Consider the following 17,707-nt stretch of genomic DNA (forward strand, 5'->3'; position numbering starts at 1 on the left):
TAACCACAGCGTGTCGGCTTTCGACCACGAGCCACGAGTTTTCAGCCGGTTTCGGTTGGCGGGTTTGTAGCAACATGAGTTTTGTTTGTTTTGTTTCTAGCGCACCGCAAAATGCGTTGCTGTTCCTTTGATAGCCGGAGCGGGTATCGTGTTCCGTTTTCTTCCACGAACAAGGATAGGTTTGTGTGTTTTTGCGCCGTACCCGGTCAATCGAACATTCAATGATGTTCATGAAGATGTCCTTTCTCCACCTTCCCTTCTGTCGATTAAAGCCGTCTCCGCATTGATGTTGCCAAAAGGAAAAGGACGACAAACTCAGCATCATCTTTCGCATCCAGTGGCTTATGTTGTTCGAAATGATTGATGAAAAAAGAAGGAAGATGAAAGAAGGAAAAAAATGAAGTAAAACAAAACTGCCTGTACAAGGGCCGTGCTGGCTAATAAAATATTTATTCAAGAGGGTGTAATATGAAATAATAAAAATTTATAGAGACATACATTTTGCATTGCCCTTTTTTGTTGTTGCGCAATGGCCAGCGATGGTGGCGAGATGGATGAGGGAGGCGAAACATGCTGTCGAGAGTAACGACAGTATCGAAATTACTTGCTCTCGGACGTTTGTTTCGTTTTTATGCTTGAGTATTTGGTAATCGAGCCGAACGGGTGGGGTCCGTAAGTGAAGAGAGCAATTGGATTCGAATTAAGATGTGTTACGACCGATCGGTGTGAGAAATTGTGTGGTTGATGTAACATATTTAGGATATTATGTTTTTTTTACTGTTCTACTCAAAGTATGTCAATTAATGTATGTTAAATACAAAGTTTCAATGATTGAGCTCGCTTCAAAGTGTCAAAACGGTTGAAAATATTAAATTGTTATGTACTTTGCATAACATCAGGCGCATCAACAGAGCATATGCATAAACATATATTTGCATTTTTCCTTGTTGATTGTATGCATGCTTTGGTATTTAAATTAAAAAAAATATTAAGGCCAGGCTACATTGATCGCACTCGCAAGTGTAATTTCGATAATCACTAGCGCATCTGGCGGCGGCTGGTGGAAGCTTTTTTTAGTCATCGAGGGAATAGTCATGCCGAATCTCAAAATTAGGTAGTTTTTTCATCGTTTTTTGTCATGAAAATGAATGCAATGCGTACAGGACATGTGCAACTACCTTTAACAAAACAAATCGGCGCACTAAAGTTATGCTAAAGCGATCAATGAGAAACAGGTACTAGCCCGTCGGTGCATGCAAAATTCAACATAATAACCCTTGCTTTGGCTTCTCGGTCCACAGGCAAAGCTGCTCTTCTTCCCCGAGGGTACGCGCGGCAACGGTGACAAGCTGCTGCCATTCAAGAAGGGATGCTTCCACGTCGCCGTCGAATCGCAAGCCTTCATTCAACCGGTGGTCATTTCGAAGTACCATTTTTTGAAATCCAAAGCGAAGATCTTCAACCGAGGTAAGGTGACGGGGCTAGGCTCCACAGTTTGAGGCCCTTTTGCGGGCATTGAAGGTTCTAATCGCTGCTGTTGCTTGTTTGTAGGGCAAAATATCATCAAAATTCTACCGGAAGTGTCCTGCGCGGGCCTTTCCAAGGACGACATTCCAGCGCTGATGGAACGGGTACAGAAGATGATGCAGCGGGAGTACGAACAGCTGTCGGAGGAGTCCCTTTCGATCAACAATATTAGTGAGGTGCATTAGACTCAGCGATTGGCGGTGGGTCTCCTCAGGCTCTGTACACGTGCAATACAAAACAATTGACCTGGGCAATGAATGTTTTAGGGGTTTAGGAAAAGAAATCAAAAGCAGAAAAGACAGACAGGAATGCTGCTACCAAGTGCTTTTTCCCAGGTATGGGAAGAAGTAGACAGGTTCACCAATATCATCATCATCGCCTTATCGCTAACGGATAGACAGTATAAAACAAACCTCCTCATTGAACAGAGAGCTTAGTAGTGGCGATTAGCGTTCGGTTTTTGTATTTACCGGGATATGTGGGATTTAAGTTATGTCTCTTCCAAAGTCCATCATTTTTTACCTTCCAACACACGCACCTTTAGTTATTGAAGATTGAAAAAATACGGCTAGCCAGTGTAGCAAGCACGAAGATGTGAAGATGTGCACGAGATGTGAACGAATCGCGCAACGTTTATTTTCCTAACTTCCTCCGAGACTCTATATTGTTCCTGTAGTTTAAGGGCACAGTGAAAGCGAGATGGGAAGGAAGATCCAGATTATCAGGTGTTTCGGTGCGGGTTTAAAGTTGTTTCAAGTCCAAGGAAGCTATCAATCAATCACGAGGTGAAGGAGGACTGTGAAGCAATATATCGGGAAAGAGAGGCAGTGGCTTGTAAATAGCGTACAAAGTACAGTAGTTTTGGAATTTTATTCAAGAGAGCATACTAGGGTTTAGGATGAGGAAGGGTCGGGTAAGATGTCACTAGGTTGACACCAAACAAAGCAAAACAAAACGGGAAGAAACAAACGTGTAAGTGTGCGTCGTACTATGGGGACGGTGACAGCGGCGTCACTCTTTTGCCGTACGCTCTATGTGATACATACATTAAAACGAAGCAAAAGCTCCAACAAAGAAGAGTTGCGTGTTTTTTTGAGAAGAGAACTGTGCAAGAGAAACCCCCTTTTCGTTTGCAAAATGGCATTCACCGAGATTATGTGTGTTGTGTAGCCCACCCAGGCCCACAGGCGTACAAAATCCCAACACGAAAAGGGAAGCCAGTTTATTGCTCTCGAAGGAATTTCCCCAGCGCCTGATCTGAAAGGGACAGGTTTCTTTGCTGGATGTGAACTAAAGAGACAGGTAAGTAAGGGAAGAACCTACCCGGGCCGGGGGGAAAGGAAATCAATTTCACTAAAAAATGTACAACTTTTACTGTGCGGTCGTGCGCAGAGGTGGGATGAAAGTATGTAAAGTTGACTTCAATTAGGATCTTACAATTTCTAGGAAAATTATGCTTATCTAGAAGGGTTACGGATGTAAGGTAAAGGCACAAATGTAGACCTAATGTACACCAATATCCTTTGGGAAGTACGTCCAAAAACCAAGTACAAACTGTTGTACTAGAAGATGATAGTGCCGTTTGCCACTGGTCTTGGTTGTGATGACTCCCATGAAGTCTCTCTGCCATGAGATTTCCAATTATGAGCCTTCCACCTATTGGATCAACTGAATTTTGTCGCTCTCGCTCGTGACATTCAATTAATGGAGAAATAAAGCAAAACAGAAACACAATTCTTTTAGCCACAATTACGCTACTCCTAATTGCAATTCCAGCGGGGCATGAAACAAGAAAAAAGGAACATCCGAAAGGTTGTAATTGTGCTGTCACTTCTGATTTGCTCAGGTTGATTAATGATTCTGGACCAAACTGCTAGGGACGGCTGGAGTGACTAAGGGATGTCTCTGTAGAGTCCCTCCTGAAAGTTGATTGAGAGAGGATGAAGTTATTTCTAAAGGCAGAGAGAGATAGGGTGTATATTAGAATAAATAGAGGCTGTTTTGATAAACATATGAAAGACTGAATTGGAACCACTTGCCATCCTCAGAGATCTTTATATACCTGGGGTATTCCATTGATAAGCGCTAGAGGGATGGACATTGAGCGTTAAGTGTGGATGCTGTTATTGAATGAAGAAGGTTTAATGATCTGTTTGTCCAGCTACACAATGACGATATTAGAAGAAGGCTCGTCCCTTGCAAGAACCTCGACGGCAATGTCGTTTGCGTTCAATGTTCTCTCAATCCTCTGGCGATCGACTGGCGAGAGGTTGAGTGTTCAGGTGACCCATTTGTCGGTTTAGGAGGGTAATTTTTTAATTCATTCCCTGTATTCCACTACGCCCCGCTACCGCTGCCTAATCTCATCACATCTAATTACTCTTGTGGGGGGCAACTACCACAAAACTATTCACCCTCGGCGCCCAAAATCCTCTTGGCACGTGTCACAAGCCGGACTGTTGCTGGAAAGGAAAGGAAAGGTACATTGCAATCGACAGGTCGTCGTTGTCGTCGAAAATGAGTGCATATTTGTGTGACATCTTGACATTTCTTGGCTTTCCGAGGTGAGGGACAAGTAAACCGCAATCCTCCGGCGTCGAAGAAGAGGGTGCGCAAAATTATAAACATCCACACATCACGCTCTGTTGCCGGTGGAGTCTTTTTCTCCGTTACACACGCATACCCGGTAGTACCTGAGGAAAGGGAATGGGTGGTTTTATTACTCCCAATGGAATTTGACCTGTCGCTTCCAGTTCCAGCTCACCGTTCCAGGATGCGTTGTGGGATGGACAGGAATGAAAAATCCTTTAGAAATTCTTTTCTCCATTTTGGGTTGCATTGGAGAAAGGAATAATAATACTGGGGGAGTGTTTCATTGTGTGTGTATGGCTTTACTACAGAACCGCAACATTTCGTCTGCAGGCCATCCTGGATATTATGTGTACGTAGGTTTGTGCTGTTCGGCTTTCATTTCTCATCTTCTGGGAGGCCTAATGACTTTCTTCGGTGGGGTGAGAGGTGTTCATTTTGGTTGTCGGGTAGGGCTTATCCCCCAGCTGATCTCCAGGTAGAAGGAATGATACAAGGACGAGGTGTTAGGATGATGTTCATATCCAGTGGAAGAGGAAGCAGAGATACTAAAGGGCAAATGATGGGAACCGGAAAAGGTTTAGCAACACGAAAGCAAAAAGGGGTTTTAGTAGTAGGTCGTTTTCGTTTTTTTGGGAACGAAGGATAGAAGGTAATGATACGGGTACGATCCCAAGTTAGGTTTGGATATCGTTTCCGGAAATGATCTTTGACTTTGTTGTCGATAGGAACGGGCGGGAATACATTTGAGAGTTGTGCCCTTGTTTGGGAAAGAGCTGGAAAAAGGTGAGAAAACATATTGATAAAGTTATGCTTACATTTTAGCAATAATTGAAAAGATAACAGGTGTTAAAGACGATTGTAGCCAACGGTCCTCTTATCAGAATCTTTTCGGGCAGGGTTTGACAAAGTTCAAAGTTCAAAATTTAAAGACAAAGTGAAGGGACAACTTTTGCCCTAAATTTTAAATGCAGGGTTTCCAATGGAGTTTTGTCGCACGATTTATTGACCCTATTGGAACTCTGTAATCTATTTCGCTTCTTTTGAAAGAAACCTTTTTTTATTATTTTTTTTAATGATATTTATTTTTTTATTTTATATATTTTTTTAAAGTAAAATTATTTTTTTATTGTAATTTTTTAATAAAGGATTTTTTTTAGTATAAAATTCCAAACTAAATCATAATTCATTCATTATGTGTTGTTAAAATCATATTTTAATGCATTTTTAACTTTCTTCATTTGGTTCGTGTGGTTTTGTCTTATGTAAATAAGCTCATGTGTCGTTCCCATAGAGCGAATGCGTTTACAATTAAAGGCTAGTTTTGATATACAATAACATAACATTTGACACATTATTTGGTGACATTTTGCTTCCTTTCCTTATTGAAGGTGCGTCAATCGTTCTAAACTGCTTCGAAAACCATTCTCCGCTCAATACCTTTAACGTTTTGGTACGATTAGCAAACATCCGGTGTAGCAACAATCACACACACATCACGCTTTCCCGCCTTACATTGCGCCTTAATCAAACACGCACACACCCGGCCGGAACTCAAACACAAAACGGCTTTGAAGCAAAATAGAGAAAGCAACAAAAAAATCCCAGTATCGGTTTGGCTCAGCAAGGACGAACATGGCCAAACAACCAACATACGCGTGTTTGTCACCTTTGCTGTTAAAAAAAATCCCCTTTTCGCCCGCATAAAAACGGCCACGGTGTCACGTTTCCGTTGTAACAACCGGAAACCGGCCGGTAACGCGTGTGGGATGCCTGAGCGCTTCTAGGAATGTTGGACACTCACGCTCTGTTTACATATCGCTTTTGGCTCTCCATCTTTCAAATCTCATTTCCGAGAGAGTGAGTGCTCATTGGGGGAACTCATTTTCCGGCGTGGCATTTTCCGTACAGCGTTTTACTGTAAACAACACATTCCGATTCAGACCGTGCCAACACCTTCCTTACGCGCAGAAGTGCTGTTCAGTAGTGGTTCGAGCGTCGTCCGGTGTGGTGCTGTGTCCTGTACGTTCGTGCGTTACGGCCGAACGGTCTACGTACTGGAACGACGTTTCGTGAATGTGTATTGAAACGTGTAGTTGCCGTGTGTGTAGAGGAAGCTGTGCAGAAAGGCTGTCGTCTCGTAGCGTGGTAGTGTGTCTACTTTACGTGTACACGCGGGGTACGTGCGTTGTGTTGATAATGAGTACAAAAAGCGGCAGCGAGGGCGATTCCTGACGACGAGGTCCTTGAGCATTGCCGGTGCCAAGGACCAAAGTGCGTTTGCTTGTGTGCGTGTGTGCGTAGGATTTAGGTGCAAAGAGTGCGGGGCAGATTATTGCGAACGATGCGGCTGCAGTCTAACGCGCCGAAAACCGATCGCTTCGCTCCGGTGTGCGTGTGACGCGCTATTTGTTCCATTAATCATTGATCGTGTATTGGACCCCGGCTGTCCGGTGTGGGCAGGCCTGTTCCTGCATTGGAGGTGTATGTGAGTTTCGGATTACCTTTCGGTGCTGGTGGGCGGCAAAAGCTTCCCAGCTGTATGTGTGTGTGTGTGTTTGCGCTTTTATTCCACGCTGCAGCGCGTGTGGGTCTTGTTGCGTCTAATTCGGTGTGGCGTGTGAAGTGTAATGCGTGATCGTCGGTCGGTCGGTTCGGTGTCTGTGTTGGTGGTTGCTTATACGTAAGAGCGTCGCAACAAACGACAAGAATCCAAATTTGATTTATCGCACGCGGTGGCGCCCGGAGCCACCCGGAAGCTGGTTTAGGATGACTCGAGAAATAAAAGAATATAAAATAGCGTATTGTGCACTGCACGTCTTGCAATCAACGGCGAAAAGGTCTTCCGTTGGCCCGTGGGGTAGCCACGATGACGAATTTTGGATTTAAAGGGAATAACTAAAGCGACCGGTAGCTGAACTATGGTAAGTAATGCTTGTCGTGTTACTGTGTTTTCACTGTTTAGTTTTAGTTCAATCTGAAGTGGTGTCTAATGTGGTTTGCGGTTAGTAGTAGAAAGGATAGAAAATACTACTAATGGAAAAGGTTTGTCCACCAGACGAACTCCAAAATTGGTACAAAGCTTTAGCTACAAAATTGGTACAAAGCCAGGACCAGCTTCAGAATCCAAATGAATTCAAGGTCATCCCCAAGAGCTGATATAGATTATTTACCAGTTCCAGGGTCAGTATTGATTATATATCTCTTCCAAGACCAGTTCGGGGTCCTTTACGGTTAGTAACTTTCAGTAACAGGTGCATTTAGAGTTCAGCATTGGTTTCTGAACTCGATTTGGCACAGGAGCGGTCCTAGCTTAACATTGCGTTGGTAAGCTCTGTAACTGAGCCAAATTCACAAGCAATTCCCAAATTAACGCATTAAATACAGGGTTTTTTGGTTCGTTGCCATAATTTATTAGTATCGGATTGGTTATCAATACAATTGAACCAAAAAAATCTGGGAAATGCCCAAAAATTCGTGGCAACAATCAAAAAAGTATGGGAAGCAACCAAAAAATTATGAGAACCAACCAATAAATCGTGGGAAACCCTGTATACGTGTCTTTTTCATGCCAATCTTTATCTTTATATCTTTAAAAGGAAAGTTTGGTGGTTCCAACACATCATTCAACGCAACAACAGTGCGTGGAACCGTTTTTCCATAGAGGAGTCTTCAGAATTTCAGAATTAAGAATTGATTGCTAGTTTTTGATTATTTCCTGTACAATTTTGATTGGACAAGTAAGAAGTCAAAATGATAGGGTTTAAATGAGATTCTTTTTTTTAAATTATTACGTTGTCACGTGATGTCAATGAACAAACTATGCTAAGAATTGTAAGTGAGCTTGTTCTTGTAACATGACGCTTATAAATCATGTCATACGTAGATGTAATCACCAAGTTTGATGAAATCGCGTACAAAATTTTTCTTTTTGCCCTCGCTGTTTCATCAAAACATTGTCATTGCATTCTTATTATTGTGCAGTAAACACATAAATTATCCCTCACTACGTAATAAACCGCTCCGACTCTACTTTATGAAATCAAAATAAACGATTGATCAAGACGATAAGCGCTAGGCTGAGCCAGACCCCTCTGTCGGAAAACTGCACTGTTGTTTGCGATGAAAGATGTGTTGGAGCGATGAAGGATAAAGAACTTCGAAAACCACTTGTCGGCTTAGTTCCAATGTTTAGATCTTTTTTGATAAAGATTTCATAATTCCTCCCCCATGCTCTACTATAAAACTGAAAGTCATTTTAAATATCTTTATTACATTGGGATTACGCTTTAAAGAGCGTGAACCACGTGTGGGGTTGTAAGAGAACAGGGGCAGGACGATAAATTCTCAGATTGATGTGTGTGTGTGTGTGTGTGGCTCAGATTATCTATCCTCCGAAGATGGAAGCTCTCCTCTTTTCTGTCCTTCTCAGAATAAAGCAACAGAACACACTGTCGCAGCTGTAAAATATGATTTCCATGGCTTATTTGTAAAAGAATTATACAAAAAACACATACACAGACACCAAAGCAGGTAAAACATTGCTCCGATATAAATTGTACGCACCAGGATAAAATGTTAACACGTGATATTACCTTTCTCCAAACGGAGCGGCAAAAAAAATGGAGAAATGGCCGCGAACTTTCCGTCCGCGGTTGTTTTTGCCGCAAAGGAAATGGTGCAACGCGGCACAATGGGCACCAAAGGCAAATGAAATGGATGCCCCTACCCGGGGTGACCATTTATCTGTGCTCCTCTGGGAGGGATGGCACCGAGAAGCTACGGAAAGCAATGGTGTAAAGCTCAAAATTACATTCACCATTAAATTTTATTTTGAGTAATATGACGGTTTTTTCGCCTCTTTTATACTCACCGGCTTCTGTCGGCGGGTTTTTTTTTGCCCGTCCGGTGTTTCGTCGTTTACAGACAAGACCGTTGGAAAGTCCGTTCGTTTTTGGCGCAGTTGTTTTTTTTTTTTGAATCCGTAGTACATAATGGGTAAGTGGATTTGGGCTTTATGGTCACCGGTGGCTTTGAAGCGAGACGCTTACGGTGCGATACACAGGAAGTGAGCGCCGGCCGGGATCGTTTCTTATATTTTTAGAGTGTCCTTCTTGGCTGTGTGTCTTCTTTGGTAGCGTAAAAAAAGCTCCACCTGAAGATTGAATGGTACAAGAAGGTATTTGAATAGATTTATGAAAATGCAGCTCCTGGGTGTTGGGTTGTAGCAAGGGGAAAACGATAATTCCAGGCTAAGACATGCGACTTCAGTTGTGTGGGAAATGAAAAGAAAAGTGCAAAAACTACTTCATTGTGATTTAGAAAACCTTGAATCAGTGATAGCTGCCTCACAAAAAGCTTGTCTGGCGTAACAATTCTCCAGCAGGGCCAAGGTTTGGATGGTAAAAGTGTGCGCCAATGCGGAACCGAGAATTTTGATACGATTTTCCATATACAATCGGTTGGATTTTTTTCTTCCTTTCGCTTCATAAGTACCCTTTTGGTCACATGAGGCGCTCGCTCGCCAAGGGCGCATCCTTGAAGTGGAAAGTGAAAATGGAAATTTGCGAAATAGAACCTCCTCCCATTCCTGGCTGGCTGGAGGGTCTGGCATTCGCTTCGGATTTTCTCTTCTTTAATGTCGTGTTACCGTTGCATGAAGTCATCTGGAGGTTGTTCTTTTATTTTGGGTTCACCGCTGGAACTCTCTAGCTCTTCCCTTTCCCCTTCTACAGACGGAATGCTGCTATAATGGCGCTTATAATGGCAATCAAAGGCATTCCTCAGACTTGGGAGCACCCTGCGGTGGGTTACCATGGGAAACTACACGGCAGCTAGACAAGCTATACACGAGCTTACTGCTTCGTTTTTGGATTTAACTCGACACAACACGACGTCTCGACCTTTTTGTTTGTTTGGTGATTGGAGGTGAAAAGGGTAATTGAAAAAAATCCGAAACAAGTGCAGCGATGCGCACGTGAAGCAATGTTCGTGCATTAACTGCGGAAAGGAAGAGCTTCTTGGTTGTTGTCACCGATTATAGGGCGAAGCGTGTTTGATATTACGTGGGAATTGGGAAGGAGAACGACAAGATTGGTCCTTTTTTGTCTGGATCGTCGTGGTGGACAGTAATTCCGGCGGTACTCAATTGTCCGTAGGAAAAAAAGGTGATTAAAGCGATCATAATGGCACCCAAGGAGCAAAGGGGCGATTTAGCGATAGGTCAAATGGTGTTTGGTCACCGTGTTACTTGCTGGTCAGGAATGATCGTCAAATAATTGAGTTGAATATCTGGTTTCTAGCGGAATTAAATTGGCTAGAATGATCCAAGAAAACGTTTGGAACGCTTTCTGGTACGAAAAGTGGTAGAATTGTCGTTTATTAAGAATGTTTTGCAAAGTTTGATTTTGTTTAAATTTGCTTTTACCTTTTCCAATCCAACTTAATAAGAGTAATTTTGAAAAGGATATTATTGTAATCATAGTTTAAAAGTGATTTAATTATTAAAAAGTATCAGTAATGAAGTTATAGAGCAAATTTTGTCAGTTTTTCTACATAATTCAAGTAAAGACTATAATCGAATGAATATTGAGTAAATATTTGAATCATGATGAGAAGTCATCCAAATCATCCGTTTTGCGGGGGGTTTGAATGAAAAAATTACTATTCTTGCTTGAGTCATCGAGCTTAGGACTACGTGAATATAATCAATTGATAAGAACAAAAAAAATTGTGGAAGAATCAAAGCTATCGGTTGTAACCAATTTTACATTTTACAATTTTACCACGTTACATTTTGTTTTAAGATAAAGAAAAACTGTCAAGAAATCCTTCGAATTATATTTTTAAGTTAGAATTTATTTAGAATGTATGTGAGAAACAGTTAAACATCAAAAGAAGAAGATGGGTGGCTTTCGTTTAGTTCACTTTATTTATTCTTCAATTCGCACGTCCTTCACCTTCGACATTTCGTGTTCAACTGACCTCTCGACCCAGCAGCGCGCGCCGCTTAAATACCCTCCTTCGCTCACTCGGCGCTCGCCACGATATCGCTATCTCTATTTTCCCTACTTCACATGTATGCATAAATAAAAAAAACATTAGACTGTAGACTGTTAAAATCCAGAAGGCATATTCATGCTTAAAGCCATTGTGACTGCTAGGGTATCTAAGAAGTTATGGGGATGTATGAGCGCTTGTGGCACTAAGTCTTAATCATTACCATGCTTAAAATAGATTTGATACATGTAATTAACATGTTCAAACATACTCAGCAACCAAGCCTGGAACAAAAATGAAAAACATTAAGATATTCTATAAAATTACTTATGTTGGAAGCTTCCAGAAACGGTATTTGGTCAATTAAGGCCATAGAGTGCTTGGCCTAGGTTATGTAGTACGCAGATGACCTCCCAAAATAGTCGATGGGCCAATAATAACTGATATCAAAAGATGTTAGCTCCATATTGGCCAATTTTGGCAAGCTACATGCCCATTTTGCTTTGAAATGAAGACTGTCCGACTTTCAGTGTACCGCAATGTCATACCTGTTATCACATTTATGCATTTATTATGCAAATTTAAAATGATATCGGTATAATTTTTTTGCAGGAACACAGCAGAAGAGTGTACTCAACGATGAGTGAAAAAAGTGTTCCGATAAGTGCTCATAAGGGACTGTGCAGGGTGCCGCAAAATCAGATAATAGGTGAAAATATGAGTTTTAAACTATTTAAATAACATATTTTCAAATATTTTAAATCATTCAGAACAATTAAACAAAATTCTTAAAATGGAGGACATTTTACATTCAATTTATAAGTTAATTGTTAAGGTATTCTGGAGAAAGAAACAAGGAACATGAATGAAATACTATGAAACTCAAATATGAACAGAAAAGTGATGAAAAATGTGTTTAACGATAATTTCTTGCCAAAATGCTTTGAAAAGTTAAACAAATTAATTTAATTAATCACTTATGGTTTTTGAAGAAAAGTTCACCACAGAATTTCTAAATAATTGATGAAACATCAAAAAAGGAATAAAATAATTACAAGTTTGAGATGGGAAAATAGTTTTTTTAATTCAGAAAGAACGGCTTCGGCCGTATTGCTAAAAGGAGAAAAGAGTTAATGCGATCAGAATGATCATTCTAAACGATAAGACATTTGATTATTTGTTACTTTTAAGAGCATTTGGCTCCCAAAAACTAGCAACTGAACCCACATTTTCCCTATTATGGTATGTGCTCTAAACCTTAAAAATGGTCGAAAATTTGTACAATTCCAGTCTAGATGAAGCAACGACTGGAAAAAGGCACATAACTCATCAAGCTTTCAACATTCAAGGACGCAACTATCATTCATTTTCCAAGTAAAATCCAATGTCCACACGATAGCTTGTTTTCGTAGAAAGTAAATGGAAATGAGCCAAAAGAACCAGCTATTATTTTCTCTCTCACACTTTGCTTTCCATTTGGCACATTTGGCACTGTCTGGCCTTGCCGGTGGGTTCGAACGTGCTGTTGCGATATTAATTGTTAATTACCAGCGTCTGGATGGACCGGTAACAATTCAATTATGAGCCCGATCCTGGTTGATTAAGTGATTATTGTTTATTCCTCTCCCCCCCAATGAGCAACTCTTTTCCTTTTTTTCGATGATATTTTTCTTTCAACAGTCAATGTGACTTTTGCTAGCGACTTTAAAGACACATTTCGTCCTTTGTGTCGTCCCCGTTCATAAATTATGGTTGAGGTTAGGGCAAGTGTGATTGTGCGTGTGGCTTGGATTGGCGGGAGGCTTTGGTGCGTTCCATTTTCCGATACGTTTGAGTGCCATTCTTGCCGGACGGTTGCTATATTGATTGCTTCACTGACCTCCCCCGTTTTGAATGGGTTGAAAGCAAGCAAGAGAGGACAGTGTAGCGACGGGAAGGATAACATGCCGGCGGCAACCAAGCCGAAGTGGCCGACAATTTTAATTTACGCAACAGTGCATATTCCATATGTTCCACGCTGCACGGTGCACTTTTTGCCACGCGTCCACGACGCGTTGTTTTGTAATCAATTTCCCCATACACACGTACAAAACATGGGTGGCCTCCCGGTCATGTAAAGATTTTTCTCCACCCAAAACAGGGCGAAAAGGGACGAAATGCCCGGCAAGAAGATGGAGGATCGAGCGGGAACCTTCATCTATCATTTTCACGCACCTGTAAACCGAGCGCGTGGTTTTTCTCGTGGTTAAGGTATGGAAATGGCAGTGTTGTCTGCCAGCCCACGCGTCTGTCTGTGATTGAAGTGTGTGTGTGTGTGTGGGAGGGTTTTTTTTGTTTTCCACTGGTTTTGGTTTCAACATGCATCCTTCCGGTTGAACTGCAACCGGTGGAATGTATCATTTTGTGTGGGTTAAATAATGCACAGGAAATGCATTGCTTCATTGTGTGCCGCGTGGGGGGTTTGAGAGTTTGGACAGTTTGGATTGTTTGAGCTTCCTGTAAATTGGTTTTAATTGAGCATATTTGTGCGAGAAAGGTATTGTTTTAATTGAAACGATTGAACGATCCGATGGGAAGTTTGGTTTTTCGCGGGGACGTTAATTGAGATCGGCATTTTCGATTCATAGGCACAAGTGATAGACAAAAGGATAACGATTCTAATTGAAAAATTAGAGCAAATATGGAACCGATTAACAAATAACTTTTTTTTTGCTAATAGTCGAGGGTCCTGAAATGTAGGATACCAGTATTATTTTTCTCTTAAATTGTTGCTGAAATTGGTTATATATCATATAAGAAATCTCATAATATTTGTCGACATACGGATTGCAATGGTTTAGATTTGTCGTAGTTTGAACTGTTAAAAATCCAAATTGACCGTGTTCCGATTTTTGGCAGAATTTAAAGTGAAATATAACTTGTCTATCGTAATGAGGCCATTCCGTTACTTAGTGACCGAAAAATCCATTATTTTGTGAAATGTGTCAACATTTGTTCCAAAATCCTTAGGATTTCAAAACGAAACTCATATTTCTGTTAACGTTCTAAATAACCACATAATATCGTAATTATTACGTTTTCAACATAACTTTTATGAAATGTTATTGTTTTACTAAAATTATTTGCATTTCGACCATAGTTATGCATTTTTAAGTTTTTTTTACCATAGTGCCATTATAGGTACACAAAACCACCATGTTCCTATAGTGGTCTTAGTTGTAAAACCAAAAATAACATCAGATAATTTTAGATTGTTTTCGACGACATTGTTGACATGTCGTACTGTTTTCATTAAAATAAGCAACAGAAATAAGTTTTCTGTAAGTAATATACCAAACAAAGGTCAAATTCGCCTATCTGGCCGAGTGAATAATCGAATTCAAATTAAGCGTACTCATCCGGGAGTGGGTTGACGACAATTGTTATACAGTACTTTTGTCAATATTTTCATCAACCAAATTCATACATTTTTTCGATAAAATTATGTAAGAAATCGAAATTATGGCAGTAATCCTTGCTATTTATTCGAAAACAGCGTCCAAACACGGTTTCGTTGATATTACACACTGTTTTGAAGCATCTTTGTTTACCACCACTATAGGAACACAATACGACCACTATAGAAAGCATACCACCATTATAGGTACAACGAAGCAGTCACAAAAATATGTATTTTTTCATAAGTTTGATGTGTTTCATGGTAAAAATGGTTGTGACTGCGAAGATAAAACATATTCCAACATATCCAATCCATTGAAACACATCTGTATCACTACAAATTGCACCCTCTATTGGTACATTTACCCTAGTTTGAATACAATTACGCTATGCTCTAGAAAATCCTTTTCTACTTAGAAGACTCCATTAGGGCTTTCAAAAATAAAACACGAGGAACGTAATATTTACTCTAACAATATTCAAATTATTGATTGTTGGAATTAATTAATCAAATGTTGAAAAAAAAACAGTACCATCAACTAAGTTAGATGTAAAATTTAAGGCGATGTAGTTAAAACTTGATGTCTATTAGACCAAAATGAGGCAAAAATTGGGGTCTTGAAACAAATATCAGTGACAAATATTAGAAGACATGCAATTTAGGGGCAAAAACTGTTGTCTTTGTCTAAAAATTGTATTTTACGATTAATAATTTAGTATCTATTTTAAGTAAATGTCTTATATAGCAGGTGTTGCTAAATGTGTTACGTCGTTCATGAAAAAAATTACTAAATGAAAGGCAAACAGGACCTACCAGAGAATGCTGAAAGGATGCATCTTTGACTGTATCTAAAATGGATTTTAAATAGAATCGATATTCAAAAAAACTTCAGAACTAAAAAAAGAAGTAATTCATACACACACTCTTCGATTTGGAACAAAAAACCCCATTGACATGCAAATTTATGCCAATCTCATTCGGAAACCTCGAATGCAAAGTGAAGCGCTGAAACAAGAGCGATGTAAAGCCCGACTAAAGCAAGCGAGGCACATTGACTGCACTCGGGAATGCGTTTGAGGCTGTCATGGTTGTGTTCCTTTCATCCTGAGGGACTTTTATGGAAAATTCTCAAACCACTATCGGACGAAAGGCAGTGTGCGGGTCTACTGTGGAGAGTGAGACGAGATTGGATTAGCGCAAAAGGGAACATCGTGTTCGTTTCTACTGAAGTGTTTCTTGTTTTTTGTTGTTGTCTCATGTGTGGAGAGCATTTCAGATGACCATCGAGAGCGGTTTGCGGTGAGTGAGGAGTGTGGTACACCTGTGTGTGCAGCATCTCTGACAGCATTTTCTCTCTTTCTCTTCGGATAGGGTTTTCCCAGGGCAGGTGTTATGAGTCATCCGGCGTCTGCGGAACGATCTCACGAAAAAACACAAGTGGGCTGTCGTGGGTCTATTTTTGCACCAATGTGTGTACTCAGAGGAACCCACTCACACGCAGAGTGTCTGGGAGTGGGAAACGTTAAAATTGTTTACGGAAAAATCGATCCAACCCTTGTCGACGGGACGGGGTTTGTTGTGGTGCATTTGGCCGCGCAGTGTGCAACCATACGCCGAAATGCACTTCCTTCGCCGGCTAATGCAGTTTGCGCTTCGAATAGTTTAATTCGTTATTCAATGCGCCAAGGAGCGTGGCTCGATTGCTATGGTAATGGTTGCCGCTGCCTTTCGTTTGACGACCGATTGATTGCACCTGAATGGAAATCGCTTCCGCGTTCCGCGTTCAAGTGGCTGGCCGACCGGCCTAGGATGGTAGTAAAATATTCATTCAAGTGCCTCAGGGCAAGGGGTGCGTTAGTATTTTGTCGATTGAAAACCTGGGGGAAAAACTGGATTGTGTTAAGTGTTGTTGCTTCGATTGTATCGAGCCCTCTCGAGCCGATCGGCCGGACGCATAATATGCGAGCGAAAAGTGTGCAGCAAGAGGGTGGAACATTTCCTACTTCTCGCCCCCAATACCAGGACATGACGAGGCTTTCTCCTTGCGAAGGAAACGTTTGGGGAAGGGGAGCATAACAAACGATCGTAATTATGTTTACAATGAGTGAATCGAAATAATGTAATTAGAAAGAAAAGTTTACATTTTGCATACATACAAGTGAAGCAGAAAAGGAGCGAATCTAGGGGTTGGTAGGTTTCTGTTTCCCTCTTGTAGCTGATTTGTAGGTCGTTTTGCAGGAATGCGCAAAGCACGGGGAAAGCATGAAATCTTTCACTCCCCTAAGCGGGTGAAGAAGTGTAAAAGAATTTAATGAAAATGAATCAACAATGAGAACAAATGGCTTTCGCTCTCTCTCTCTCACTCACCTTACGCCATTCTAGTCGCACATAAAGGCCACGGGATGGAAAAGAATGGTTTTGCACTGTGGCCGCACGGCGAGGGAGAGTGACAGTGTCGTTGATAAATTGCTTTCATCTAACCTCGTTTGTTCATCGGAAATAAATTGTGACCGAATGTGACTGAATGGACGCCAAACCGAGAGTGGGAAGGGATGTCACACCTTAGTACGATCTAGGCAATGTCTACACATTTGGAAGGTCCTGTTAGTGGGCAAAACATTCCGCTGAGCGACACGTCATGCTCTGTAAGGTGAGAGACAAATTAAAAGAAGTGTTTGGTTGCGTTTGTTTGCTCCTGGGTCGAGAGTTACTGGAAGGATGTTTTTGTGTGAAAACCCTTTTTACACGAGCTATCCCTGACAACTTGGAGACGTTGGAGCTTTTGGAGTACATTTCCGATTGATTAAAACACAATCTTGCTAACGATGGTGCTTGAGATGGAGATTTGAAATGTCAGCTGGTTTTGTGCACTAAAAAAACACGAATGAGCTCTATTTTACATTTTTAATTACAGTTCAACATTTGCAGAATCTTAAAAAGAATGATTTTAATTAGGAATCTATAAATCTAGACGAATTTGTATTGTAAATTGCATACTTTAGGGCGATTTTGTGGGCAGCAGAAACAAATCGTAGAGTGTGTTGTATTAAACGCCTAAAAGTATACAATAAGCATAACGTATATCGCTCAAAATTCTTCTACCACCCTGTTGTGCTCGTACATCTTAAATATTGAACATCACAGTTGGAAATA

The 17,707-nt window shown here is 40.9% G+C and overlaps 2 protein-coding genes across 3 annotated transcripts in view; both read left to right on the forward strand.

The window, feature by feature from the left end:
* LOC4578148 (1-acyl-sn-glycerol-3-phosphate acyltransferase alpha) overlaps positions 1 to 1,956 on the forward strand; it is a 39,108-nt gene extending 37,152 nt beyond the window's left edge. The window contains exons 3-4 of the mRNA XM_001230710.3: positions 1,302 to 1,467; positions 1,552 to 1,956. Coding sequence (XP_001230711.2) covers positions 1,302 to 1,467; positions 1,552 to 1,712 — 327 coding nt within the window. The 3' untranslated portion in view covers positions 1,713 to 1,956. The remainder of the gene's footprint in view (positions 1 to 1,301; positions 1,468 to 1,551) is intronic.
* Positions 1,957 to 6,083: 4,127 nt separating this feature from the next.
* Positions 6,084 to 17,707, forward strand: part of LOC1271321 (1-acyl-sn-glycerol-3-phosphate acyltransferase alpha) — a 57,022-nt gene continuing 45,398 nt past the window's right edge. The window contains exon 1 of one of the 2 annotated variants that reach the window (XM_061659098.1): positions 6,084 to 6,295. The gene's annotated coding sequence lies outside the window, so the exon portion shown is untranslated. The remainder of the gene's footprint in view (positions 6,296 to 17,707) is intronic. The other variant, XM_061659096.1, reaches the window with a different exon arrangement.

The sequence above is a fragment of the Anopheles gambiae genome, chromosome 3, assembly GCF_943734735.2.
Source record: "Anopheles gambiae chromosome 3, idAnoGambNW_F1_1, whole genome shotgun sequence".
Taxonomy (NCBI): domain Eukaryota; kingdom Metazoa; phylum Arthropoda; class Insecta; order Diptera; family Culicidae; genus Anopheles; species Anopheles gambiae.